This window comes from Podarcis vaucheri, assembly GCF_965113315.1.
Source record: "Podarcis vaucheri genome assembly, chromosome: Z".
In the NCBI taxonomy this organism is placed as follows: Eukaryota; Metazoa; Chordata; class Lepidosauria; order Squamata; family Lacertidae; genus Podarcis; species Podarcis vaucheri.
In genome coordinates, this window is record NC_138758.1 from 20,145,678 (window position 1) to 20,171,792 (window position 26,115).

General features: G+C 43.1%; 2 protein-coding genes across 10 annotated transcripts in view; one reads left to right on the forward strand and one right to left on the reverse strand.

Annotated features, from left to right (window-relative positions):
- Nucleotides 1–2,375: 2,375 nt before the first annotated feature.
- LOC309523620 (40-kDa huntingtin-associated protein-like) lies at nt 2,376–12,086 on the reverse strand. Its single transcript, XM_082207587.1, has 2 exons — nt 7,643–12,086; nt 2,376–3,229 (listed from the first exon to the last, which is right to left on the reverse strand). Exons 1-2 carry the CDS (start codon nt 8,703–8,705, stop codon nt 3,027–3,029), a joined length of 1,266 nt encoding a protein of 421 aa, XP_082063713.1. The 5' UTR covers nt 8,706–12,086; the 3' UTR covers nt 2,376–3,026.
- A 10,925-nt stretch (nt 12,087–23,011) lies between these two features.
- Nucleotides 23,012–26,115, forward strand: part of LOC309523627 (putative G-protein coupled receptor 34) — a 303,235-nt gene continuing 300,131 nt past the window's right edge. For 2 of the 9 annotated variants that reach the window (XM_082207598.1, XM_082207607.1), the window contains exons 1-2: nt 24,259–25,555; nt 25,966–26,113. Coding sequence is in view for 1 of the 9 variants with exons in the window: in XM_082207601.1 (XP_082063727.1) it covers nt 23,784–23,801; nt 25,966–26,113 (166 nt within the window). In the remaining 8 variants the exon portion in view is untranslated. Of the gene's footprint in view, nt 23,973–24,258; nt 25,556–25,882; nt 26,114–26,115 lie in introns of those variants that run through there. The other 7 variants (XM_082207601.1, XM_082207603.1, XM_082207605.1 and 4 more) reach the window with 7 other exon arrangements.

Below are 26,115 nucleotides of genomic sequence, written 5' to 3' on the forward strand. Positions count from 1 at the left end.
AATTTGTCTGGCAGGGCAAAAAGCCCAGAATAAAATATAAAATATTAACAGATGCAAAAGAAAGAGGGGGATTTGCCCTGCCGGACTTAAAATTGTACTATGAAGCAGCAGCATTCTGCTGGCTGAAAGAGTGGATGCTCCTCGAGAATACAGATATCTTGGATTTAGAAGGTTTCAATAACGCATTTGGCTGGCATGCATATCTATGGTATGACAAAATCAAAGTGCATAGTGCCTTTAAAAATCACATTGTAAGGAAAGCGTTGTTTAATGTTTGGATGAGATATAAAGATCTGTTGGAAAACAAAACCCCTAGATGGTTGTCACCCTTAGAGGCTAAGGCCCACAAGAAAGTCAATATGGAGGCCGGATGGCCAAAGTATTGCGAGATTCTAGAACAGGATGGAGAGAAACTGAAATTAAAGAGCCATGAAAAACTAAAACCCAAAGTACAAGATTGGCTCCACTATTATCAAATAATGGAGGTTTTTAAACAAGACAGGAAAATTGGCTTCCAGGTGGAAAAATCAAAACTTGAGACAGAATTGTTAGAACCCAATACTAAGAATTTGTCAAGAATGTATAACTTGCTGTTGAAATGGAATACACAAGACGAAACAGTTAAATCAGTTATGATTAAGTGGGCACAGGACATTGGTCATAATATTATGTCTGCTGACTGGGAAAGGTTGTGGAACACCGGTATTAAATTTACGGCATGTAGTGCCTTAAAGGAAAATGTGATGAAAATGGTTTATAGGTGGTACATGACCCCAGTTAAGCTAGCAAAAATTTACCATTTGCCTGATAACAAATGTTGGAAATGTAAGGAAACTGAAGGTACTTTTTATCATCTTTGGTGGACATGCCCGAAGATTAAGGTTTTCTGGGAGATGATATATAATGAAATGAAAAAGGTATTTAAATATACCTTCCTTAAGAAACCAGAGGCCTTTCTCTTGGGCATTGTCGGCCAATTGGTGCCAAAAAAGGATAGAACTTTTTTTATGTATGCAACAACAGCAGCAAGAATACTGATCGCAAAGTATTGGAAGACACAAGATTTACCCACCTTGGAAGAATGGCAGATGAAAGTGATTGACTATATGACATTGGCGGAAATGACGAGCAGAATTCGTGACCAGGGAAAGTAGACTGCGGAAGAAGACTGGAAGAAATTTAAGATTTATCTTAAGAACTATTATAAACTTGATGAAGTTTAGAATGTCGAGTTTTTACAGAGAGAAAGGGTTGCAGTAATATAAGATTAGATTAAGAAAGGACTATGATAAATTAGGGTTGGAAAAAACATTTATAAGTTGCTATAAAATTTGGACATGAGGATGCAGAAAGGGGAGGTATGGGGAAGTCCGAGGAAAGAAGTTTATGAAAGGACATTTTGAAATTATATTTGTTTGTTTGTCTGTTTTTCTTTTATGTTTGTTTGTTATAAAAACTTTTGTAAAACCAATAAAAATTTTATTAAAAAAAAAAAAAAGGAAAAAATAAGATTGAGGAATGGTACCATTCTTCAATCGTTTTTTTCCTGGTCTGTTTTAATTTTGTTATAACTTAGGCCTGGTTTTTTGTTTTGTTTTTTTAAAAACTAGTTTACTTGAGCCGGACAGAAAGTGTAGGCTTCTAAAAAGTTGTTATTGATGCCAGGGGCTTAACTATCCTTTGAGGGTAAAGTATTGGAAAAGTCTCTTGAATGATTAATCTCTTGGGTTCTCATTTCACTTTTATGCTATTAAAAAACCCCTCTGTTGTTTTATTACATGAGTGTTTGAGTTGATTGATTTCATATTCTAATGATTTTGTACTCATGGTGAGCTGCATAGAAAGTTTTCTGAAGTGTCAGGTTATGTGTATATTTAATAAAACAATAGGTAAATGAAGTGCTTTCCCCTTTATTTTTAGCAATGTATATGGACCTAAGGCAGGAGTAGCCAGTAGGTCCAATATAGGGCTATTCAGATGTTGCTGGAATACAAATCTAAGCATCTCTGAGAATTGGCCATGCTGGCTGGGGCTGATGGGCGTTGGAGCAAAATAGAGGAAAAAAGTTTGGCGGAGGGCAGTGTTCACTACCACTGAACAGAATTTTCATTGTATGGGGCTTGGACCCCCTCATTTTTAGATCTTGGAGCTGATGTATTCATCATGGCTGCAGAGACCTCACTGCAACCTAGAACTTCCATGCTTCACATCACAGCATTGAGCATGGCTGTGAGAGAGGTACCAGAAGCAAAGCTTAAAATGATCCTTTGCAGTATTCAAAGGGTAAAGCATTGGCATAAATGATCAGCTCTGCGTAGTTGTGTAGTGGGTTGCCAAAGTCATGGCTTGCAAAAATCAATAACTGCTGTTTTGGGTTGTTATTTTTTAAAATAATCATATTTATTTATTACTTTCACAAACTGACATGAACTTATAAGATACAGAACTAAGAACACAGAATAAGAACTAAGACACAGTTCCTGGGGAAACAGAGGCAGAGAAGGGTTGAATATATGAAGCAGTGAAATCAACCACCCCAAGAGAAACTATTCTCTCTCAAACTCTCTGATCTGCTATCTCTGTAAGCACATTCACCCTACCCAACTCATAAGGGTTTCATCAGTTACAAACACAGTTCCTGCTGCCACCACCAAAATGCCCAAGAGACCAACTCTTCTTCCAGCATATCACATTGAAAACGCCCCCTCTAGGAAGGGCAGGTGCCTAAAGGAAGATGTCCCTTCTGGTCTCCTCAGGCAAATCTTGGAGACCTTGGAGTTCATGCAAGCCCTCTAAAACCATCTTAATATTGGCTTTGAACTTGGCAGAGTCTTTGGTAAGGGCTTCACTGAACTCTATTAGTAGCTTCTTGTTCTTCTCAATGAAGGCAAGCACCCCAGGAAGAGTCAACTCCACAAATAACCCATAACCCAGTGCTACAAATATGGTGGAGACATCAGGCACTTCTACATTGACATAGAAATTGTAGCCTAGATCCACTTGAGTCGTCAGCTCCTGGCTTCCTATCACCTGCAATCACTCAATAATATTCTTGAGCTGAAGTTACTGAGCCACATTTTCATAGACCTGATCTTGCTGCTCCAGAACCCTCTGGAGACCCCTCTGCAGAACTTCACCGACGATAGCTTCGCACTGGAGCACCTTCTCCTGTACCTGCCGCTCACCTGGCATTCTGGCGAGGTTCCCGCGGGAGCTTTCATGCCAGAGCCTGGAGGGGAGATCAGTGGGACTGTTACTCACTGTAACTCTGGGCCCTCCCGCCTTCCTCCCACAGAAACAAGAAGCTGGACGTTCCGCAATCCAGTTGGGAACTGAGGGGCTGGGTGAGGGAGTGGAGGGCCTGGGGGGGGGAGACGTGGGCAGGTGGGCGAGGGAGGCTACCCTCCCTCCACGCGGATGCTTCCACAACTGTTATGCTACTGATGAATTGGTGAATTCACTTTGAGTCCAAGTAAACAGGGAATAATGTAATTCCTCAAAACTTGAAACTCAAGACAATCTTTCCGCCAAGCCAAGCTAGTGCAACTGTAATAAACAGTGATTTGCTTAAATGCATCTCACCACTAGTGTTAAAAATTATCCAGGCACCAGGTGCATTTTGCACCTGACTATCAACCACTTGCAACCAACTGAAGATACCTGGACACCAGGATGGTGCCTGACATCTCCAACATCTGGAGGTACCTGCCTGGAGATCCCTGGATCTTGACTGTTTTCACATACTAATACCACATCCTATATAATTCCATCAGTTATATTTTATCTGCACAATTAGAATGGATTTCAGAAACCAAAATGCTTTTTCTGTGCAGCCTGAGCTGGAGCAGTGGACAACGTTATAGTTAATGGTTGTCACTTGTCTTCATTTACCCCACCCCACTGCCCTGCTCACAACTGTGAAGAATATTCCTACGCTACGAACTGTCTGTGTCACCATTAAGAAAAAGAGGTAGGAATAGCCCAGTGTGGACTGTCTATGAATAAAGTGATTTTTTTCCCTTTTATGTTCTCAAAGTTCTTAACCTAGTTCAAGGTTGTCATCTGAACTAGCCAGATGTTTAACTGAGAATCAATCAGTCTGTCCATCCTTTGAAAAATAAGACTTTTTAGAGCCATCTTGCCCAAAAATGGCAAGATATTCCATTTGGGCAACTGTAACCTTGGCTTAAGAAGCCATTTTGTGCCTAGCTTATATAACTGAATTTATAACACTGCTCACTACAATCTAGTGATAGCTAGGCATTTACACATAAAAGTAGATGCTAGTGCACCTGTTATATAATAAACAGATTTGCTTAAATGCATCTCATTTTGCATCTGGCTATCAGCCACTTGCAACCAAGTGAAGATGCCTAGGTGCCAGGATGGTGCTTGAAGTCTTCTTGGGGTTTTTTTTTTGGCACCTGACATCTCTACCATCTAGGATGCATATGACTGAAGCTGTGTCCCAATAATAAAACAAGGCTGACATTTGAGTTAACTGGTTTAGGATTGGTAAAGGCACAAAATGCTTACCTTACTCTCTGTAAATTCCAAATAAAGCAAGTTATTTTTACAATCAAAGAGGAACAGGAATTCTCTTTAGTTAAGAAGGGTAGAAAAAAAAGACAAAGGAAGTCTCATCATTATAAGCCCCAACATTCTATAGAATATCTGAGGAACACCACATTGTCTGTCCTACATGATCTACCCATTGTGGTCTATGAATATGCCAAATTTCAAACTGATTATTTGTGTGGCACAACACTAAGAATGAAAAAGTTTTTCATTCTGGATTGGAACTGCAACATGAATAAGAAACATTTATTACTTCCATCACATATATGCTGCCAAGATACCTGAGATTGCTTTGGCACTAGAGTTGTTTGGTGGTGATAAAGCAGTCTGGGTGGTATAAAGAAGTGAGTAGAAGCACCCTCTTCCACAGGGGTACCAACTTAAATAAAATATTGGGGTGGGAGCAGGTAAGCCCCACCATGCATAACCAAACACATAACATAGCACACATACACTATTTGAATGGCAAAGTCCATCAATGGGGGTGGGGTGGGGTGTGGACCCCTCAAATATTTTATTACAGGGCCCAAACGGACCTCAGCCCCAAGAAACTGGCTCTTATGCTCTTCCAACACTTCTTTTATTCAGACTCTAAACTCACAACATGGGCTAAGATTTGTGAGCTCAGTTGTCTAACTTGACACTTCATGTAACTTCCAGTGAGTGACTTTTAAAGTAGAAAAGGCATGAGCCTAAAAATGGATTGAAATACAGGGCACCCCCCCCCATTTAAGTGGTGGTTATGTTCTGAGGCACCGCGCATGTTAGTGAAATCATATATTTGAAACACCATTGAAAAAGCCTGTGCACACACCCCCCCCCATTCCACCCCTTTTTTGGAATGTTTTAAGTCATTTCTGGGTTCGATGTGATGCACGTACAGTGGTACCTCGGGTTACATACATCAGGTTACATACACTTCAGGTTAGACTCCGCTAATCCAGAAATAGTACCTCGGGTTAAGAACTTTGCTTCAGGATGAGAACAGAAATTGTGCGGTGGTGGCGGGAGGCCCCATTAGCTAAAGTGGTGCTTCAGGTTAAGAACAGTTTCAGGTTAAGAACGGACCTCTGGAACGAATTACCGTATTTTTTGCACCATAACACTCACTTTTTTCCTCCTAAAAGGTAAGGGGAAATATCTGTGCCTGTTATGGAGGAAATGCCTACGGGTGGCATGCCTACGGATTTTCCTCCTCTAAAAACTACGTGCGTGTTATGGTCGGGTGCGTGTTATAGAGCGAAAAATTCGGTAAGTACGTAACCAGAGGTACCACTGTATGTACAATTGCACACCTACTGAACATGCATAAGTAAGGGGTTGCCTGCATAAATAATTAAGCAACCTATTCCTGTTCAAAATCTGTACTTTAACCACTTCCCAGATGCATCTTTTGCTGTTGCCTCTTTTAAAGTCTATGATATCTATAAAGGGATTATTTTCAAAAGTTACTACATATATTATCATTAGCATCATCAGCGATTACAACAGTACAGTCATACCTCGGAAGTCGAATGGAATCTGTTCCAGAAGTCTGTTCAACTTCCAAAACGTTCGGAAACCAAGGTGTGGCTTCTGATTGGCTGCTGGAAGCTCCTGCAGCCAATTGGAAGGTGGGTTCCAAAGAACGTTTGCAAACCGGAACACTCACTTCCAAGTTTGTGGCATTCAGGAGCCACAACATTCGACTTGTAAGGTGTTCAGGATTCAAGGTACGACTGTACTAGGAAATAAGACTGCACACACCTCAAGCATTACCAGTACCACCCTCATCCTTTTCTGCAGCAGAGAAGACCTCCCCCTCCTACCCATTACTTACTGATATAAGTAATAAATAGGCTTGCTCTCTAACAAAGCTTCATAAGGCAATACAAGACCAGGACTATATGAGGCATTTATGCAAGTCCAAGGCATTTTTACTCTCATCTGGATTTAAGGCTGGAAGGCAAAGGAAAAGTGTGGTGCACTAAGGCTAAGCTTCAAATCAGCAACTTGTGACACTGCACAGTATCATTTTTATTTTGCTCAGTTTTCACCACCAAAGTGATCTGCCTGGGGCACAAGCACACATTAAAGCATCAGCCTTGGTTTTCAATTTGTTGGCTTTATGCAGTCTAGGCCTACATGAAAGTCTCTTAAATCTGATTTTAAACGGACAGGATTTTTTTGATTCTTGAATAATGATTACAGTAAGCCTGCAACTTAAGTGCAATTAACTTCTGTGCATTCAGCTTTACGTGCGACAGCAATTTGTGTATATATGGGGGAAATGACACTGGCAATCCCATCTGCCACTGAACCAGGTGTGAAGCCCGGAATGTAACTCCTGCATATGTTGTGGGCTTACTGTAATGAATTTTGTATTCAAACACTAAAAAAGCCTTCCCCAACTTGGTACTCTCCAGATGTTTTAGACTACACTACAGTTTCCATCAAGCCATGCTGGCTGGGGCTGAGGCAAGTTGGAGTCCAAAGCAATCCAATAACATAAGAAGAAAACTGGCAGCATAGTTTTCAAGCAAGAATCCAGCAGTTCAACACAAAGCCCTGTGCAAAAGAACACAGCTACCTTTCACATGTGTACTTACACTTTAAAATGTAAAATATAAATAAGTATCAACATTTAAAATTTCGCAACATTACTTTCAAGTTTACAATGTGTAATAAATTGTGTAATTTCTGGAACCAACGATGAAGAAAGTGTTTTATAAAGTCCAATATGATAAAATCAGCCCAACAGCGGGGGGAAATGTGGGACACCTCGTGTTTTTCTCTCAAGTCCTTGGTGAAGTCTAAGTAATGTTAGGAAAGAATAGATGTGGGTAGGAAGAAAGTAAGCCCCAATAGAATGAAAGGCAGTGCTTTGCCACCGTGTTTCCTTCATGCAGAGAAAAGGTGCAGTAGACTTAATGGAAAATGCAGGCTGGAAGCTAGGAGGACAGAGACTGAAGTGTCACTTCCATCAGCAAAGCAAACCTTCTTTGCAACACTTCTGTGAAAAACAAAAAAGGGTCGTCTAAGAACCATACGCTATACCAAAGTACCCTTGGTCATATCCCCTGACCTGAGGGACTGATCATTTCCTGTACCACCAGATGGAGGAGGTGATTCTGCTCCGGAGTGAGTAGCGGCCAGAGTTCCTTCTGCAGCACCTTGAGCGCCTCCAAGTCTTTTTCTTGGCAAGCCATGACAGCGGACTGCAGCAGCAGGAAGAGCTCGGAGGGCACGTAGCCCGGCGAGGCATCCAGGGCCTCCCAGGAGTACTTCTCGAGGGTCTTGGCGTGCTCGGGCATCAGCTTGGAAGGCGGAGGCTGGAGCAGTAGGAGGAGAAGGACGCGGGCCACCTCGCAGTGCAGCAGCTCGTCGAGGAAGGCTCCCGGCGGCGGGCTGACCGGAACGGAAGAAGAAACGGCTGCGGCAGCCGAAGACGACGATCCACCGGCAGAGGGTCCTGTGCCGGCCTGAGCCATCAGCTGAGCCTGGGTGAGCACAGCCAAAGCACCATCGTGGTCGCGGCAAAGCAGCAGGCAGGAGGCCACGTCGCGTAGGCAGCGCAGAGCCTCCAGGGGCAGCTGGGCGACCGCCAGGAGGTCGGCGGCGCGCAGGAGGGCCGGCACGGCTTGGCCCGGCTCTCCGCCGGAGCGCAGCTCGTTGCCCAGCTCGAGCCAAAGCCCGGCTGCCAGCGCGGGCTGGCCCAGGTCGAGGCGCAGGCGGGAGCCGAAAGCCACGCAGCTCTGGGCAGCCGGCAGGTGTTCAGACAGTCCCAGCCCGGGGCCTTGGCGCAGGCGGAGCTCCCGCTCGTGCTTGAGCCAGAGGCGCGCCGCTTCGCCCAGCGCCGCCGCTTCTCCAGGCGCGTGCCCGAGGCTCTGGGCGCAGCGCGCCACCGCTAGCTGGCACCAGGCCGCGTACGGGAGGCTCTCCTGGGCCCGCAGCTCCCTGGCCAGCGCCGCGAACTGCTCGGCCGCCTCAGACACGTTCGGCTTGCGCAGGAAGCGCCGGCGGAGCTTGGCCGACACGAGCCGGTAGCGGGTCAGGAAGTCGCCTCCGCCGCCCGATCCCGACCCAGATTCCCCTCCGCTGAAACCAGGCGACAGGCCGCCACCGCCGGTACCCGGGACGGACAGCATCTTCCCGACTCCCTCGGCTTCACCGACAGCTCTCCTATGCTAGGCCCCGCAGGAAATGGCGACAGAGGGTTGCCGGGCGACGGAACAGGAAGTGAAAAAAGGCGTTGCTAAGGGTTGTGTAACCATGGCGACCGCGGAGGCAGCTGTTCCCATCCCTGGGCTCCATCTCTGGGCTCAGCTCAGCGCACTCCTACCTGTACTTTGCTTTCCAGGCGCTGATCCAGGTGGAACAAAAAGGGAAGGTTTTCACAGGGAAAACGCTGGGGCAAAACAACCAACAACATACCAGACGCAGCACTTTAAATCACGGAGCCTGTGCCTAGAAACACAGCACAAAATGATGTGTCTTTCTGGGGAAAATGACTCACTAGCGCTCAGTCGAGTTGAGTTTTCCGCGGGATAGCAGTTGAGTTTTCCGCGGGATAGCCGTTTTCTCCTGTTTGAAGTTAGAGTGGGTTTTCCGTGGGAAAGGAGCAGGGCAAGGGGGTGTTATGGGAATTGTAAGGTTTCAAATATAGAATGAACGTTGATAACTGCACAAGGTAAACACACATACATAAGTATATGAACCACATGTCTAAAACAGTACAGGAAAGCAATCCAAAAGCCATCTTGACTCTCCTAAAGACTCTAAATATTTCCTCTGCCTCCTTAATTCCCCTTGCCTGAGAACATCAGGGGAAGTTCCTGAAAGGATTCCTCTCCTACATCTATGAACCTCCTTTGTATTGTCATTGTCTGCCCAGATGCTCCGCATTGAGGGATGGGCATCCTGATTGTCTCATAAAATGCTAATGTTTTGTGTAAACTGTGTCTCAGAAAAGTAAACGACCCCTGACAGTTAAGCTCAGTCTCCAACGACGCTGGGGTTGCGGCGCTCATATTGCTTTACTGGCCAAGGGAGCCGACATTTGTCCGCAGATAGTTTTTCTGGGTCATGTGGCCAGCATGACTAAGCCGCTTCTGGCAAAATCACAGCAGTGCATGGAAATGCCGTTTACTTTCCTGCTGGAGTGGTACCTATTTACCTACTTGCACTTTGACGTGCTTTCGAACTGCTTGGTTGGCAGGAGCAGGGACTGAACAACGGGAGCTCACACCGCCGATCTTCTGATCAGCAAGCCCAAAGCTTGGTTTGGTTTACACCACAGTGCCACCCGTGTCCCAAACTGTGTCTGGAATTATGCAAAACTTGCTAAATCCTCAAGAATATCACACTTCAGCCTGCCTGAGCCACAGGAACCCCACCTTCTGTGAGATGTAATTTCTGACTGTTTGTAGAGGGGGTTTCTCCTTCTCCACGCCAAAATGCAAACCCTTAAAAGAGATGTTTCTTCTGGGTTCTGGGTCTCTTGCCTCCTTTCTAGGAGGGGAAGGAACTCTGTTGCAACTGAAAAATAAAGATCTGCCTTGCTTTCACTGCATTCTGCCACCATTCATCTCTGACGGTTCATGGACTTAGGGGACTTAGTCCCTTGGGGAGTTGGGCAGCAAAAGCCAACCACCCCTATTTTTTCTATATCAGGGGAAAATGCTGAGACCCGTTCTTTCTTGGCACTGGACAAGTGGAAGTATGGCGGCACCATAAAGTGGCCTGGTCCTCTTAGGTTGCAATTAGACATGTAGGTGATGCTATGTTAGTTTTCCTGATTGCAACACTGGCACTTCTGTCTGAATTTATGTTCTCTTTGTGTTATCTATATTTTCTCTATATATTTTAAAATAATTTTTATTAATATGTTGTGACAATGTGTGACCAAAACCGTTATGCATCAAAAGTTCTTGCTTCTCATGCAAAATAAAATAAAAAAAGAGGGAAGAAATGGAAAGGAAAAACAAGGAAATGGCATATGAAGAGATAAACAACATAATAAAAACTCTATCAAAGTGTGAATAATTTAAAAGAAAAAATATGATTTACTTTCTCATTCCAGAAATATAAAAACAAGACCTACCTTCCCCCAAAACTGTTGTGCCTCCCTGCAAACAATTAAGAATGGTATGCTGACATACTGTTCCAACTCTCATCACCTGACACGTGTGATTTTTTTCTGCGTTAAGGGGGCTGCAAATAGATTTTTTGTGTAGAATCAAATAACACAGAAATGAGTGCTAAACATTCTCTGTTTTCTATTTTCTGGAACTAGTTTTCTCCTTGTGTTAAAGTTCAAAGAGAATGCCATAATTAATAGTTTGTTTCTTAATTTCATTTATATCCCACCTTTTTTCACCAAAGAGCTCAAGATAGCACACATAGTTTTCCACCTCCTCATTTAATTCCCACAACAACCCTGTGGTGTAGGTTAGGCTGAGAGGCAATGGCTGGGCCAATGTCACTCAGTGAGCTTGATGGCTGAGTGAGGATTTGAACCCTGATCTCCTTGGTCCAAGTCCAACCTAACCACTATACCACATTGTCTCTAATAATGTTAGGGAAACACTGGGGAAGTGGAATGAACTGCCATGTGAATGGAGTCTAGATGGGCCATTTGGCTGGTGCAACAGGCTCATTATGTTTGTGAGTGTGTGTTCACAACTGATAATTCTATTATATTTGAATTGTGTTTATCCTTAATGCAATACTGTTGACAAATGGCTGAGATTCTACATATAGAAAACTGATGCAGGAATCTGGGGGTCTCTCCAAACTGTCAGTATTATGCAGGACAGATTTAAGAGTGTACTAGAACTTTAGCTTTCTACAATTGAAATTGATTAAAGCACTCTGGGTTTGTCCACACTTTTGCTTGACCTGTATTTTGATTATGTTGTGTAGCAATTAACTCCAAGACCTTTTCTCATTGCTCCACGACTGTGCCTTGTGAAAATAGGAACTTACTTGCTGAATTGGATTTTAATCAGATGTGCAGAAAATCTGAAGACAGATTTTGCTGGTCAACCTTCTGATTCAGCAGATAATATTGTTTTTTTCCCCTAAGACAGCTGTGGAACAACGAGAAAAGCTCTCAGACCCAGATAAACTGATCAGTACACAAATAGGGTAAAAATACAGGACAAGCAAATTTAAATAAATTGAATGATTATCTAGTTAAATTTGTTAAGTTAAATTAATTGAAAATAGCTTGCAGATACTTAATTGGCTTAGAATTTTATTTAAGTTAAATGATGAATTAATATGTTTAATTCCATAAGGTGAAGATTTAAGGATGTTAATGTTTAAGTTAAATTTCATAAGAATTGGGATTTGGAAAACTGTTAAAAGGACATGCAATGAAATTCAACCAAGGGGAAGCCAGGAAGTCACTTAACGAAGTTAATAAGTGTAATTTTCAATAAGGCTATGATTTATGTTTGTTTGTCTTGTGTGTTTGTTTGTTTGTTTGTTTATAATATTGTGAAAACTAATAAAAATTTTGGAGAAAAAAATACAGGACAAGCAAAGTGTGAATAACAAGTTCATGTTTAAAAAAACAACAAAAAATACACATGTATTTTTCTTCTGTGAGAAAAGTGATGGGAAAATTCACTAGAAAGTGTGGGATGAATGAATGGCTAATGAGAAAACACCCCACAAGCAAATCAGGATGAATGCAGGTCATTGTCATGTAACTCCTACAAACATATCAGAACAAATAGTAGATATTTAACATAGTCGAATTGCTGTGTAAGCAAACCAGGATGACTGCTGAAAAACAAGCACTATGTGATCATGCGCACCTGGCAGAACCATCCAGATTGCGCCCCCCTAGTCAAGGGTACCCCCCTCTGGAAGTCCTTACAGTGGTGGCACTGGCCCTTCCTTCCTTCTCCCCACCCCCAACTTCCTCACACAACTCCCCATCCCCTTTCCTCTTTCAGCAACACCAACATGAAATTTCAGTAGCCCTCTGGGTGATTTTCAGACTTGGGTGTGAGGAAAAGCCTCTCAGCCTAAAAAAGCATGGGGGGGCATGCATATCTGTGGTATGATAAGGTTAAAGCACACAAAACCATATTGTCAGAAAAGCACTGTTTATTGTCTGGATAAGATATAAGGACTTGTTAGAAAATAAAACCCCAAGATGGCTGTCACCAATGGAAGCAAAGGCTCAGAAAAAACTCAATATGGAGGCCAAATGGCCGAAGTTTTGGGACATTCTGGAACAAGAGGGAGACAGATTAAAATTGCAGAGTTTTGAAAAATTAAAAAACAGAGTGCGAGACTGGCTCCATTATTATCAAATAATGGAGGCATATAATTTGGACAAAAAACTAGGCTTCCAGGTGGAAAAATCAAAATTGGAAACAGAATTGTTAGACCCCAAAGTTCAGAATTTGTTAAGAATGTATAACTTGCTGTTGAAATGGAATACTCAGGATGAAACGGTGAAATCTGCTATGATTAAATGGGCACAAGATGTTGGACATAACATTATGATGGCTGACTGGGAACAGTTATGGACCACAGGTATGAAGTTTACGGCATGTAATGCCTTAAAAGAGAATTTAATGAAAATGATTTACAGGTGGTACATAACACCAGTCAAGCTTGCAAAAATCTATCATTTGCCCGATAATAAATGCTGGAAATGTAATGAGACTGAAGGTACATTCTTCCACCTTTGGTGGACATGCCCAAGGATTAAGAACTTCTGGGAGATGATTTATAATGAAATGAAAAAGGTATTCAAATATACCTTCCTGAAGAAACCAGAGGCCTTTCTCCTGGGCATGGTCGGCCAATTGGTGCCAAAAAAGGATAGAACTTTCTCTATGTATGCCACAACAGCAGCAAGAATACTTATCGCAAAGCATTGGAAGACACAAGATCTACCCACCTGGGAAGAATGGCAGATGAAGCTGATGAACTACATGGAATTGACGGAAATGACTGGCAGAATCCGAGACCAGGGAGAAGAGTCGGTGGAAGAAGATTGGAAAAAATTCAAAGTATATTTACAGAAATATTGCAAAATTAATGAATGTTAGAAGGATGCTGGAATGGCTTTAGCAGAAATGTTATAAAGAATTAAGCAAAAATAGATTGTTAATGGGCTAAAGTGGAAATTTAAGGTCAGATTGTGTTAAGATAAATTATAGAACAAAAATTGAGAAAGATGGAAAGGATTTGCTGAAATAGATAACTGAACTAGAATACAAAAAAGGGAGATGTGAGGAGATCGATGAAACAAGTAAATGAAAGGTAAAGATATGGAAATATTGAATGTGTTTTTAAATGTTTTTGTTTTTTGTTGTTGTTTTGTTGTATTGTCTTTTGTTTTTGTTTTTCTTTTTGATGTATTGTATGGTATTGTTTTGTTCTGTTTAACTTTTATTGTTCCTTTCTTATTTTTTCTATAATTATTAAACCTCTAATAAATATCATTTTTTAAAAAAACTTGGGGGGGGGAGGAGGGGAGAAGAGAAGAAGGGGAAAATAATAATAATAATAATAATAATAATAATAATAATAATAATAATAATAATAATAATTTTATTTATACCCTGCCCTCCCCATCCAAGGCAGGGCTCAGGGCGGCTAACAAGCAATAAAAAAATGGATTGAAATAAAACTTAAAAAACAAGATTAAAATACATTAAAAATGCAGCCTAAAAGGTTTGCTGAGGGGTCAAGAGGTGAGGAATTTGAGTCTGGTCCTTCCACAGGTTGGGAAGAAGGAGGTGGGAGGCTGTCTCCAATCTGAGAACAGGACAGCGCTTCCTTCTCTTCCCTCCACCGCCCCCTTCCCGCCACTAGTGTACCTCAGAGCAGCTTGTTATTGGTCCTGGGGAAGGCAGAGAGGAGGTGGGGAGGGGAAACGGGATACTCCCCCCCCTTTCCTTGGGAAAAGTCAGTGGACCCAAAGAGAGGCCGCCAGCGCCCGGCTGTCAAGGAAAGTGAGGAGAAACAACCTGGGAAACCTTTTATTCCTGGGAGAGCGAAGCAACCCGTGTGTGTGTGTGTGTGTGTCTGAGGCACATTTTCGCGGGTGCTCTTGAGGTCCCTTCCAGGCTGGTTGAAGCGGCACATCAGTTCAAGGCGTCCAGGCACTGTTGGAGAGAAAGACTGAGGGAAGGGAAATTTCTCCGCTCACTTGTGGCCCCACTTCTCAGCTTCTTCCCCGCCACTGCCCTCTACCTGAGAGGGTAGCTGAGAGGAGAAGCAGGGCTAGCGGGCAGATGTGGAAGGTTAGTGCAAAGAAACAGTGGACACTTTAAACACTGCAGTTTTTAAGTGCCCTTCCTGGGTTCAGAATGTGTTGGTACTGCACTTATGAAAATGGTATACAGGTGGTACATGACCCCAGTCAAGCTTGCAAAAATCTATCACTTGCCCGATAACAAATGTTGGAAATTTAAAGAAACTGAAGGTACATTCTTTCACCTTTGGTGGACGTGCCCAAGGATTAAGGCTTTCTGGGAGATGATATATAATGAAATGAAAAAGGTATTTAAATATACCTTCTTGAAGAAACCAGAGGCCTTTCTCCTGGGCATAGTCGGCCAATTGGTGCTAAAGAAGGATAAAACTTTTTTTATGTATGCTACAACAGCAGCAAGAATACTTATTGCAAAGTATTGGAAGACACAAGATTTACCCACTCTGGAAGATGAAGGTGATTGACTATATGGAACTGGCGGAAATGACTGGCAGAATCCGAGACCAGGAAGAAGAGTCGGTGGAAGAAGATTGGAAGAAATTTAAAGACTATTTACAGAAATATTGTAAAATTAATGAATGTTAGAATGATGTTGGATAGAAACTAAGTGGTTTTTAGCTGCAATACTATAAGGGAATATGAAAAATGGATTACGAATAGGTAAAGATTTAATGTTACAATATTTTAAGATTAAAGATTAGGATAAACAAAGAGGGGAAGGATTTGCTGAACCAACAAACTGAATTTGAATACAAAAAAGGGAGGCGTGAGGAGGTCCGGGAAACAAGGTAATGAAAAATAAGTAATGGAAAGATTGAGTTGTTTTTAATTGTTTTTATTTTGTATTTTTCTTTTTTCTATTTTTATTTTGTAATATTTTGAAAATTTTAATAAACATCTTATTAAAAAAAAAGAACGTGTTGGTACTGCACAATTACTATTGTTGAGTCCAATGGGGCTTGCTCCCAAGTAATTGTGTGCTGGCAGCTAATTTCAGCCAGGGTCACAAAGTCCCAATGACTACTAGAATGTGCAGAGTGCCACCTTCTCCCACCTGTGTAGTGTCAGCTCCTATTTAGCTGAGATTGGGGGCAGAGAGGCAAATAAGAAACAGAAAAGTTTTACGGGCTTAATTCTTGTTTGTGTGACTGCTGGTTAGAAGACCCAGACGGACAGCTGGTCTTTCCTAGAATCGCCACACTAAACGCCGGATGTTCTTTGGAAATCAGATTATAGATTTTTGCCAAAGCTCCTGTATCTTTCTGCTGTGCCTGTGGCTCCCACCTGCATGCTTAAGTCAGCCTTCGCTAACCTGCTGTCTTTCAGCCTGCCAGGTGTGCCTGTGCCTTTAAGGGAAACGCAGGGCTAGAAAGAAATCTGCAGGTGACAATTCCGGGGACAGAAAGGGAAACAATGGAGCCTCAAGGCAGGGTCTGGAGGAGGCTGAAAAGTTGGCGGTCATGGGGTCTTTTGGATTTCCTTGGGGAACCAGGCTATAAGCTTGAATGCACGTGTATTCGCAAGATATAGGGGCTTTAATTTATTGGAGGGTCCCCGTGGGGGTGAAATGGGGAAGCAGAGTCCCTTTAACTCGCTGGAGTTTAAACTGGCCAGGGGGCGGGGCTGCGGATCTCTGTTTCTAACAGCTGGGGAGTCCTCGGCGTCTTCTCTACTTCCATCTGCCTGGCGCTGCGGGAGGGAGGGTGGCAGTGGGTGCTTGGAGCTCGCTCGCTCCTGCACCTCCTGCACCACCTCCTCCTCCTTGGCGAAGGGTGCGCTCCTGGCCGCGGCTCCGCTCAGCATCCGGGCGGAGCGCATCCGTGCCCTTTTCCAAGTGCGGCGGGACGGCGGAGAGTCCTGGGGTAGGTAGGGTTCTGGCGGGGGTTAGGGGCGGGTGGGGGGGGGTGGGGTAGCCGCCTCGCTCAGCCAAGCAACTTCGTTGTGGCTTTGGGGATGTGTCCGGTCAGGAGGAAGGGCTGCTGCGCGGAGGTAGAGCTTTGCGGTGTGTCTGTGTGTGGGGGGGGGTGGGAGGAGAGGGAGGCCAGGGTTACTTTACCCGCAGTATTTCCAGGCAGGGCTGGGGATAGAGTCGGGTCTGAAAATGCGGAGAGCACGTGTGTATGGACATGGGCGGTGGCGTGTGGGGTTGGGCCGGAGGAGGGTAGTCCCAAGCGGGCAACTTTTAGGGGGCGGGAGCCAGGCGCCCCCACGCAGGGAACCCCGTCCGGCCCTGAGTGCCGCCAGGACTAGCCGTTGCGCGTCCCAGGCCAGCGTGGGGGAGCGGGATTTGCCTGCCGACCAAGCTTCTCCTGGCAAGGGCAGGCAGGGGCGAAGCGCAGCCCCGCTTGGCTCTGGTGGCCAGGCTGAGTTGGCGCGCGGAACCCTTCGCGCCCTGGGCACGTGTGCCCGACAACGTTGGTGGCGAGGGCAGCGCCTGGCGCGGTGGGTTGTGTTGGCCGCGCGCACTCCAACGCAAAAAAAGGGACGCAAAGCCGCTGCGTCTTGGTTTTCCCCCAACCAACCCCCCACTTTTTGGCTTGAGCACCCCACGTCCCATCCCCTCCTCCTCGGTGCCTTTAGCTTCTGTGGGGAAGGTGAGGTGCAGGCAGAAGTTCCACAGGATAATCCCTGCCTCTTTGGCTAGGGTAGATTTCTTCTGGCCATGGAGGTTCTTTTACGTTATCCTTGGTTGTGATGGATGCTAGATGAACCCTATGTCTTCTTATTTGGGAGCAAAGCCTGCTGCGCTCGCTGCAGTTTACTCCTAGGTAAAAATGTGTAGGATTATGTTGCTGCTCTATGATAGTTTCTTTCCTTTTAAAAAACAGCAACACGCTTTTCTGTACACTTAGAGGGGAAAACGTGTGCGAGTACTGCACATGGAAGGCTGGAAGCCATAGCAGCTTCTGTAGGGGAGGGGAGGTGCAGGCAGAAGTTCCACAGGATAAGCCTCGGCCTCCTTGGGTAGGGTTGGGAATGTCCCGTTGTCTGATACTATGGTGGGCTCCGCACAGTCAGTACAGAACTCTGGATGCACCTGTGGTCAGATTTGGTACAACACAGCTCCTCTTTATGTTGTGTTCTTGGTTTTCCTCGAAGTGTTTTTTTTCTAGAGCCTAACTGCTAACCCAGAGCAGCTGCAGAGGAGCAGGAACTTTTGTCACTAGGGGGCACAAGTCTCTAGAAATCTTAAGGGCTGCCTTTCACCAGCCTCTTAGTTCTCCTTAGTCCTTTGAAGTGCAGCAGCCTGTTGGCCCTGGAGAGAGGCTTTCTGCAGTGCAGCTATGCTGTCCATATCCTGCGTATGCTTACTTGGAATTGAGTCCTGCAGTGCTCAGTGGGATGTACTGCCTTGTCAAATGTGCCCAGGAAGAAAGCTGGCATGTGCTCCTGGGTGGCCTGGCTCTCAATATCTGGCTGCTGCTGGGCTCTCCATGGCTGAACTGGGAATAGAGAACTCTCCTGCCTGGACTTTTCTGTTGAGCTGACTAAGATGGTTTGAGTTTTCATCTGGCATTATAGTTCTTCCTCCCTTGCAGGGTTGGAGTGACCATGTTCTGAGGCAAGACGTGCAACTTGTCTTCAGCAGCAGTGTATAGGAATGTCAGAGGAGCCTTTTGCACCAGGCCAAAGGGGGACCATTTAGTTGAGCATCCTGTTCCCACCGTGACCACCAAGATGTCAGCCAAAGACACAGGGGCTGCTCTGTGGATGGGCAGAGCTAATGCACAGGGAAGAAGCCTCTCTGCCTGTCAGCAGTGCTTGCATGGGCAGGACAGGAGTGCTTCTGAATCCCAGCTGCTGAAAACCGCAGGAGGGGAGAGTTGTTCTTGCGCTCCTGTCCTGTTTGTGGGTTTCCCTTAAGTAGCATCCGGGTGGCCACTGTGAACAGGATGATGGAGTAGAGGGGCCAGTGGCCAGATTCAGTAGACTCCTCTTACTTTCTTCCTTAAATACTTTCTTTTCTTTTCAATTTTTTATTGGTTTTTACAACATTATAAACAAACAAACAAACAAACAAACAAACAAACAAACACATAAGACAATCAACCATAAATCATATCCTTATTGAAAATTACACTTATTAACATTGTTAAGTGACTTCCTCGCTTCCCCTTGGTTGGATTTCATTGCATATCCTTTTAACGGTTTTCCAAATCACAGTTCTTATAAAATTTAACTTAAACATTAGCATCCTTAGATCTTCACATTATGAAATTAAACATATTAATTCATCACTTAACATAAATAAAATCCTAAGCCAACTGAGTATCTGCAAGCTGTTTTCAGTTAATTTAACTTAACATATTTTACTTAGTAATCATTAAATTTAATCCACTCTTCCTGATACTCCTCCTCCTTCTGGTCACGGACTCTTCCGGTTAGGTCGGCTAGCTTCGAAAAATTCATCATCTTCATCTGCCATTCTTCTATCGTTGGTAATTCTTGGGTTTTCCACTTTTTAGCTAACAAAATACGAGCAGCAGTTGTGGCACACAAAAATACCATCTTTCGTGGGCAATTCCAAACCTATTATTCCAAGAAGAAAGGCCTCTGGTTTCTTTATAAATGTATATTTCAAGATTTTTTTCAATTCATTATAAATCTTTCCCCAGAAGTCTATCTCCTTGGGACAGGTCTACCACATATGAGAAAAGGTTCCTTCCTTTTCTTTTCTTTACATTTCCAACATAGATTGTCACAGTTATGATATATCTTTGCTAATTTTACAGGAGTCAAATACCATCTGTACATCATTTTCATTGTATTTTCCTTTAACACAGTACATGCAGAGAACCTGACCCCTTTCTTCCACAATCTTTCCCAATCCTCAAACAATATTATGTCCTACATCTCTTGCTCAATCTATCATCACAGATTTAACTTGTTCATCTTTTGTATGCTACTCCAACAATAACTTGTACATTTTTTTATTGTGTTTATAATATTTTTTTAATTTTTTTTATTTTATTCAGGATTTTCTTGTTTTACAGAAGTGTAGTGCCTCGTATTTTTTTCCCATGTAATATTTTTACAAATCCATTTTTCTTATCCAATTTATACAATTCATTAATCTGGTGATAATATAACCAATTTAACTTATCTTTACCTCGATCAAATGGTTTTAATTTCTAACCTTTTTCTTCTTCTATTAATAAATCATAATAGTTCAACCATTTGGTATCCATATTTAGTTTTTTCTGGGTCTTTGCCTCCATTGGTGAAAGCCATCTGGGCATCTTTCTTTCTAAAAGATCTTTATATTTTGTCCAAACATTATACAACAATTTCCTAATTACATGGTTTTTAAATGCATTATGGGCCTTTACTTTGTCATACCATAAATATGCATGCCAACCAAACACATTGTTGAATCCCTCCAGATCTAATACATCTATGTCTTCTAATTGCATCCATTCTTTAATCCAGCAAAGTGCAGCAGCTTCAAAATAAATTTTTAAATCTGGCAAGAAAAATCCCCCTCTTTCTTTAGAGTCTGTAAGTAATTTATATTTAATTCTGCGTTTCTTCCCCTGCCAGATAAATCTGGATAGTGCTTTCTGCCATTCTTAAAAACATTTCACTTATCTATAATTGGGAGGGCTTGAAACAAAAAAAGCATCTTTGGCAGCACATTCATCTTAATCACAGAAATCCGGCCCATTAATGACAATTTTAGGTTCGACCATATCTCCAAATCTCTTTTAATTTTAATCCATAATTTCTCATAATTATCTTTATATAAATTCAAATTTTCCCCAGTCAGGTTCACCGCCAAATATTTAACTTTTTTCACAAAATCTAGGCCCGTTTTTTCTTATAATAGTTTTCTTTCTCCATTATCCAGATTTTTCTCAATTACTTTGGTCTTGCTCTTGTATAATTTGAATCCTGCTACCTGACCAAACTCTTGTATCAGCTCCAGTGCTTTGACTGCACTGGAGTCTGGATCTTGTAATGTCAGGACTAGATAATCAGCAAAGGCTTTTGATTTATATTGTTTTGAACCTACTGTAATACCTTTGACTTGTTCATCCTTTCTAATCATACTTGGCAAGACCTCCAGGACTGAAATAAACAGCAGAGGGGAAAGTGGGTACCCTTGCCTGGTTCCCTTCTAAATTCTAATTTCCTCTGAAACCACATTATTTACAGTAATTTTAGCCTTTTGTTCTAGATAGACAGTTTTAATACCATTTAAAAAAACATGGCCTATCCCCATACTCTCTAAATTATGTAACATAAAACTCCAAGATACATTGTCAAAGGCTTTCTCTGCAACAATAAACATTAATATTGCTCTACAACTCTTTCTTGCTTCTAACTTTTCCAAAATATCCCCAACATTTCTAATGTTGTATTTCATATGTCTTCTGTAAATACTTTCTTATCCACTCTGAATCTTCCTGCATTGGTTCCTGCACGAGTTCTGGTGTTATGAGAGAGGGAGAAAAACACTTTTCCTACCCACTTTCTGCAAGTCTTGCAGGATTTTATAACCTCTGGTTCCATTGCCTCTAACTTGCTTTTCCTCTAAACTTCAAAGTTCTGAAAGCTGCATATTTTCCTCCTAGGGGAGTTGTTCCATTGATAGGGCTGATCTTACGAAAACGTCCTGCTTGCATTCTCTTATGTACCTGGTACTAAAGCAAACGTTTTGCTCGGTTGGGTTAAAGGTGCCACTTGGAAATATTTCCCCTCTTTTCTCCTAGATTATTTCTGTTCAAAGTGCAATAATGCCATTTTTTTCACATACACCCTGTGTTGGACGTTTGCCAACATAGTGCCCCCCCCGAGATGTTTTGGGCTATACCAGGTTGGCGAAGCCTTCTCTAGAACCTGGGTTTGGCTGAGTCTATCAGTGGTCAGTGGCTTGAATAGCCAAATAGAACTTCCTGTTGAAGGAGCAGTCTACCTCTGAATATCAGCTGCTGGGGAGCCACTTAAGAACATCCAGGGGGATCAGGTTAGTCCTTGATGGAAGCAGGGTGCTGGACTAGATACACCTTGGCTCTGACAGAGAAGGGATGCTCTTTTGAGCAGAGGCCTCACTGTGCAGCAGCTTTCACCAAGTTTGTGTCTTCCAAGTGTTTCAGATTGCAAATCCCACAAGGCCCATCATGCTGACTGGACCTGCTGGGAGTTGTTCAAAACATATGAAGAGTGCCATATTCACCATGGTTCTCCTATAAGCCCTTTCTGTTACTCGTTTTGTTAAAAGCAGATTTTGAATACCAACAGACCCATCAGATGGGAATGGGGATTTCATAGAATTAGAAGGGACCTGAGGGGTCATCTAGTCCAACTCCCTGCAATGCAGGAATCCCAATCAATGCATCCATGACTGATGGCCACCCAACCTCTACTGACAAACCTCCCAGCAAGGAGAGCCCACATACCTCCCAAAGCAGGCTGTCCCACTGTCTAAAGAGCTCTTACTGTCAGCAAATTCTTCCGGATGTTTAGTCCGAATCTCCTTTCATGTACCTTGAAGCCATTGGTTTGAGTCCTACCCCCCAGAACAGGAGAAAACAAGCTTGCTCCATCTTCCATGGGGCAGCCCTTCAGATATTTGAAGATGGCTTTTATATCACTTCTAAATCTCCTCTTTTCCAGGCTAGACACACCCAACTGCTTCAACCGTTCCTTCTAAGACTTGGTTTCTAGACCCTTGAAAATCTTGGTTGCCCTCCTTGGCACAGGTTCCAGCTTGTCAACATCCTTCTTAAATTGTAGTGGCCAGAATTGCACAGTATTGCAGGTGTGGTCTGACCAAGGCAGAATAGCAAGGAACTATTCCTTCCCTTGATCTGGACACTATACGTCTGTTGATGCAGCCTGGAACAGTGTTAGCTTTTTTGTTGTTGCTGCTGCATCACACTTTTGATTGGTGTTAAGCATGTGGTCCACCCTTGATTGGTGGAAAGAGAGGAAACTGTGTCAAAAATACAGCCACAGACTAAAGACTTGGCTATACAGATGTGTATACAATGTATTAAGTGCACTATACAAATGTGACACTAGATGGTGAGGGTGAACTTATGGCAAATTCAATATATTTTTCAAAACACTTTAAAATTATTTTCTTTTTTCAATTTTATATTTTCAAAGTTTCAAAAAAACCACAACATTTTTACACACACACACACACACACACACACACACACACACACACACACAGACAAACATGCTTACATTACATCACAGTCCATATCAGTACCTTTATAGTGTTCCCCCGGACTTCCCTCCACCCCTCCCTTGGCTTCCAAGATTTATCTTCCTTTTTAAACTGCATCTAATTGCATTTATCCAAATTATGGTATTTCATTTTTATCCTTTGTTATTTTAAATTACAAGTGCTATGTCAATCCTGCCAACACTTTAAAATGATTACAGTGTTCTTTAATATATTCTTTAGAGGTATGTCATTCTTTAGTAAATTTGTTAAACTCTTGGTGCCTGATTTTCCCGGTCCGCCTTGCCATCTCTGCATAGTCCATCATCTTCATTATCCATTCTCCTTTCGATGGGGCTCTTTCTTCTTTCCATCCCTGGGCAAGTAGCATTATTGCCGTTGTCATCGCATACATAAACAGTACTTTCTTATCCTTTGGTAATTCTTCTCCTACCAAACCTAATAAAAAGGCCTCTGGTATTTTTTAAATATGTGTTTTACTAGTGGTTTTTTATGTGTATCTAGATTCCACCTTAGAGCTGTCCAATATTCCTCTTTGCCAAAGCGCCCCAAGCCTCTGAGCACCCTAGGTTCTGCCTCTCAGTTTAGAGGACAGGCTCTGTGCTAGCAAAACGTTTCCTGGCGTTCTTCTCACAGGACTGTATTTGCAGGGATGTATCCCAAGACGCCTGATGCAGTGCTTCTGGAAGATGGAGGGGAACTCCCAAGCCATGGTCTGTTCCATCATGAAGCTGCTCTTCCCATCGGCCGGTGTGGAGTTGACATTCTTCGCCACCCAGAATGCAGTGGCACTCCCAGGTAGGTGGCATTGTGGCATTGTGGGTCTTCTTCCAGGCAGGTGGAGCTTCTGCTGAGAAGTCCTAAGGCCTTCCAGCTGGATTTAGGCACACAAGGCTGGGTATGTTCAGAGGGTCAGGAAGTACACACACGCCCATCCTTCTTCCTGAGTTTCTGAAATGTGGCAAAAGTGTAAATATTTTTTAATGTCTTTTTTATTAACGATTTCTTGCTTTAAAAAAGTACGTGCAATGTTTCTTTTTTCAAGTTACATTTTCTACAGGTCAGTTTCATTTTTTTTTTAATTTATTTTTAGTAAAGATTTTCTTGCTTTACAAAGATATGTGCAATGTCTCTGTCTTGTATTCCCCCCCCCCCCCCGGATAACACATTATCCCCTCCCCATTTGTTGAGACATTAGGAAGACTAGGGGGAAAGAGGTGGAGGAGGGGAAAGATGAGTGGGGGTGGGGTGGGGGTCATTCTATTTTACTTAATATATGTGGGGTTTTGTGTCAGCGTTGCTTGTGCATGTTCTTTGCTGTTCACTTGTGTTCCTTTGGTGGTGAGAGAGGTTGGGGTTGGCCTAGGGTGTGGCTGTTCATTTGTGGTTGGCTGTGGTGGTCTTTGTTTTCGTGGGGTGGGTGGGTGTTTTGGATCAGGTTAGCCATATTGATTTGTATTCTTTTGGTGGATTTTTGTCATTGTCTTCTTGGGCTATATATGTGATAAAGGGGAGCCATACCGGGGTGAAAGTGTCTTTTTCTATTTGTTCCCGTGTCAGTTTCAGTTTATTGGTTAATTTTTCTAGTAGGGCTAGAAAAATATAGGACGATTTTCCCATAGTTTTTGGTACCATTGGTCCATGTTTACTCCTGACAGGTCTCTCAAGTGTCTGGTTATGATGTTTCTGGCTGCTGAGAGTAGTTGGGTTATGAGTTCTTTGTGGTGTGTTTATGGGGTTTGGTGCTGTCATCTGCAAAGAGTCCTAATTTGTAGGTTTTGCTTTTTATTTCCACCCCCTTCATGTCTGTGGTTGCTCAGATTCAGATTTCTAAAGGTTCCAGAGCCAGGATGAATAAGAAGAGAGACAGTGGGAATCCTTGTTTTGTGCCTTTTGGGAATGCTATGGTATTGGAGTCCCAATTGTTAGTCCTCCATATTGCTGAGGCTTGGAAGTATATTTGTTTGAGGATTTGCAGGAAGTTGGGGCCAAATTTCATGTTAGTACTGCTAATAGGTATTTCCACTCTAAGCAGTCCAAAGCATTGAGGATGTTTATGGACATAATTGTCAGTGGGCATTTAGTTGCAATCATGCACTGTGTGCAATCATGTTCAGTAGTTTCCTGATGGGGTCTGTTATATTGCGACCAGGGACAAATCCAGTCTGGTCTGGGGCTATTAATTTGTGTAGGAAAATTTTTAGGCAGTTAGCCAAGTTTGCTGTGAATATCTTGAAGTCTTGTCGTCTTGGTTTATTAATGAGATTAGGCGGTCTGATTCTACTTTGAGGCTGTCTTTCAGTGTTTTTCGGATGGACAATATTTTGGAGTAGGTCCAGGTTTTGGGAATGTGCCCCCCTTTTATGATATCATTGGATAGGCAGGTCATGTAGGGCATCAGGGGTTCTTTGAATTTCCAGTAGAATTCTGCTGCAAAGCCATCTGGGCCTGGAGCTTTGTGTGGCTTGAGGTTTTTGAGGACCATATCTATTTCCTCTTGGGTGATAGGACTGTCTATGAATTCCTGTTCCTCATAAGTTAAGGTAGGCATAGTCAGTCCTGGTGTTGATATATGAAGTGATGCATTTTCTTTTGATGTGCTTTCCCAATTTATGCCATACAGACATAATTACATGTAATTGCTTTTAAGCTAGCTATCTTGCTTATCTACAGTATAGGGTGATTCCCTGCCAACCCGTCCGGGTTGCCCTGTCTCTCTCACCTTCTATTGTCTATCGAACCAATGGAGTTGTGCTGTCCTAGAGTGTGGTGGGTGGGGGAGTAGGGGGTTAGAATTAGATTTTTGTTAAAGAGTCGGCGGGGGGATAGATTGCAGAAAATATCCTACATGTAGTCATATAGGTTTTTATTTGGGGTTTCTTGGGCCGTCTGGCATTTGGCTGTTTGGTCCTTGGTCTAACCTGGTGTGGAGGGCCTTGTTTTCACAGGACTGTATTCCCAGGTATGTATCCCAAGAAGCCTGATGCGCTACTTCTGGAAGATGGAGAGGCAATACCCAGCCATGGCCTGGTCGATCATGGAGCTGCTCTTCCCATCGGCAGGTATGGAGTTGAAGTTCCTTGCCACCCAGAATGCAGTGGCCCTACAAGGT

What these genes read in the sequence shown, in the direction of transcription:
- LOC309523620 (XM_082207587.1), bottom strand. Translation starts at nt 8,705, where the DNA reads ATGCTGTCCGTCCCGGGTACCGGCGGTGGCGGCCTGTCGCCTGGTTTC. An exon ending in GGAAATGATCAGTCCCTCAG is followed by an intron (nt 3,230 to 7,642) that starts GTCAGGGGATAT and finishes TCTCCCCTCCAG; the next exon opens with GCTCTGGCATGAAAGCTCCC.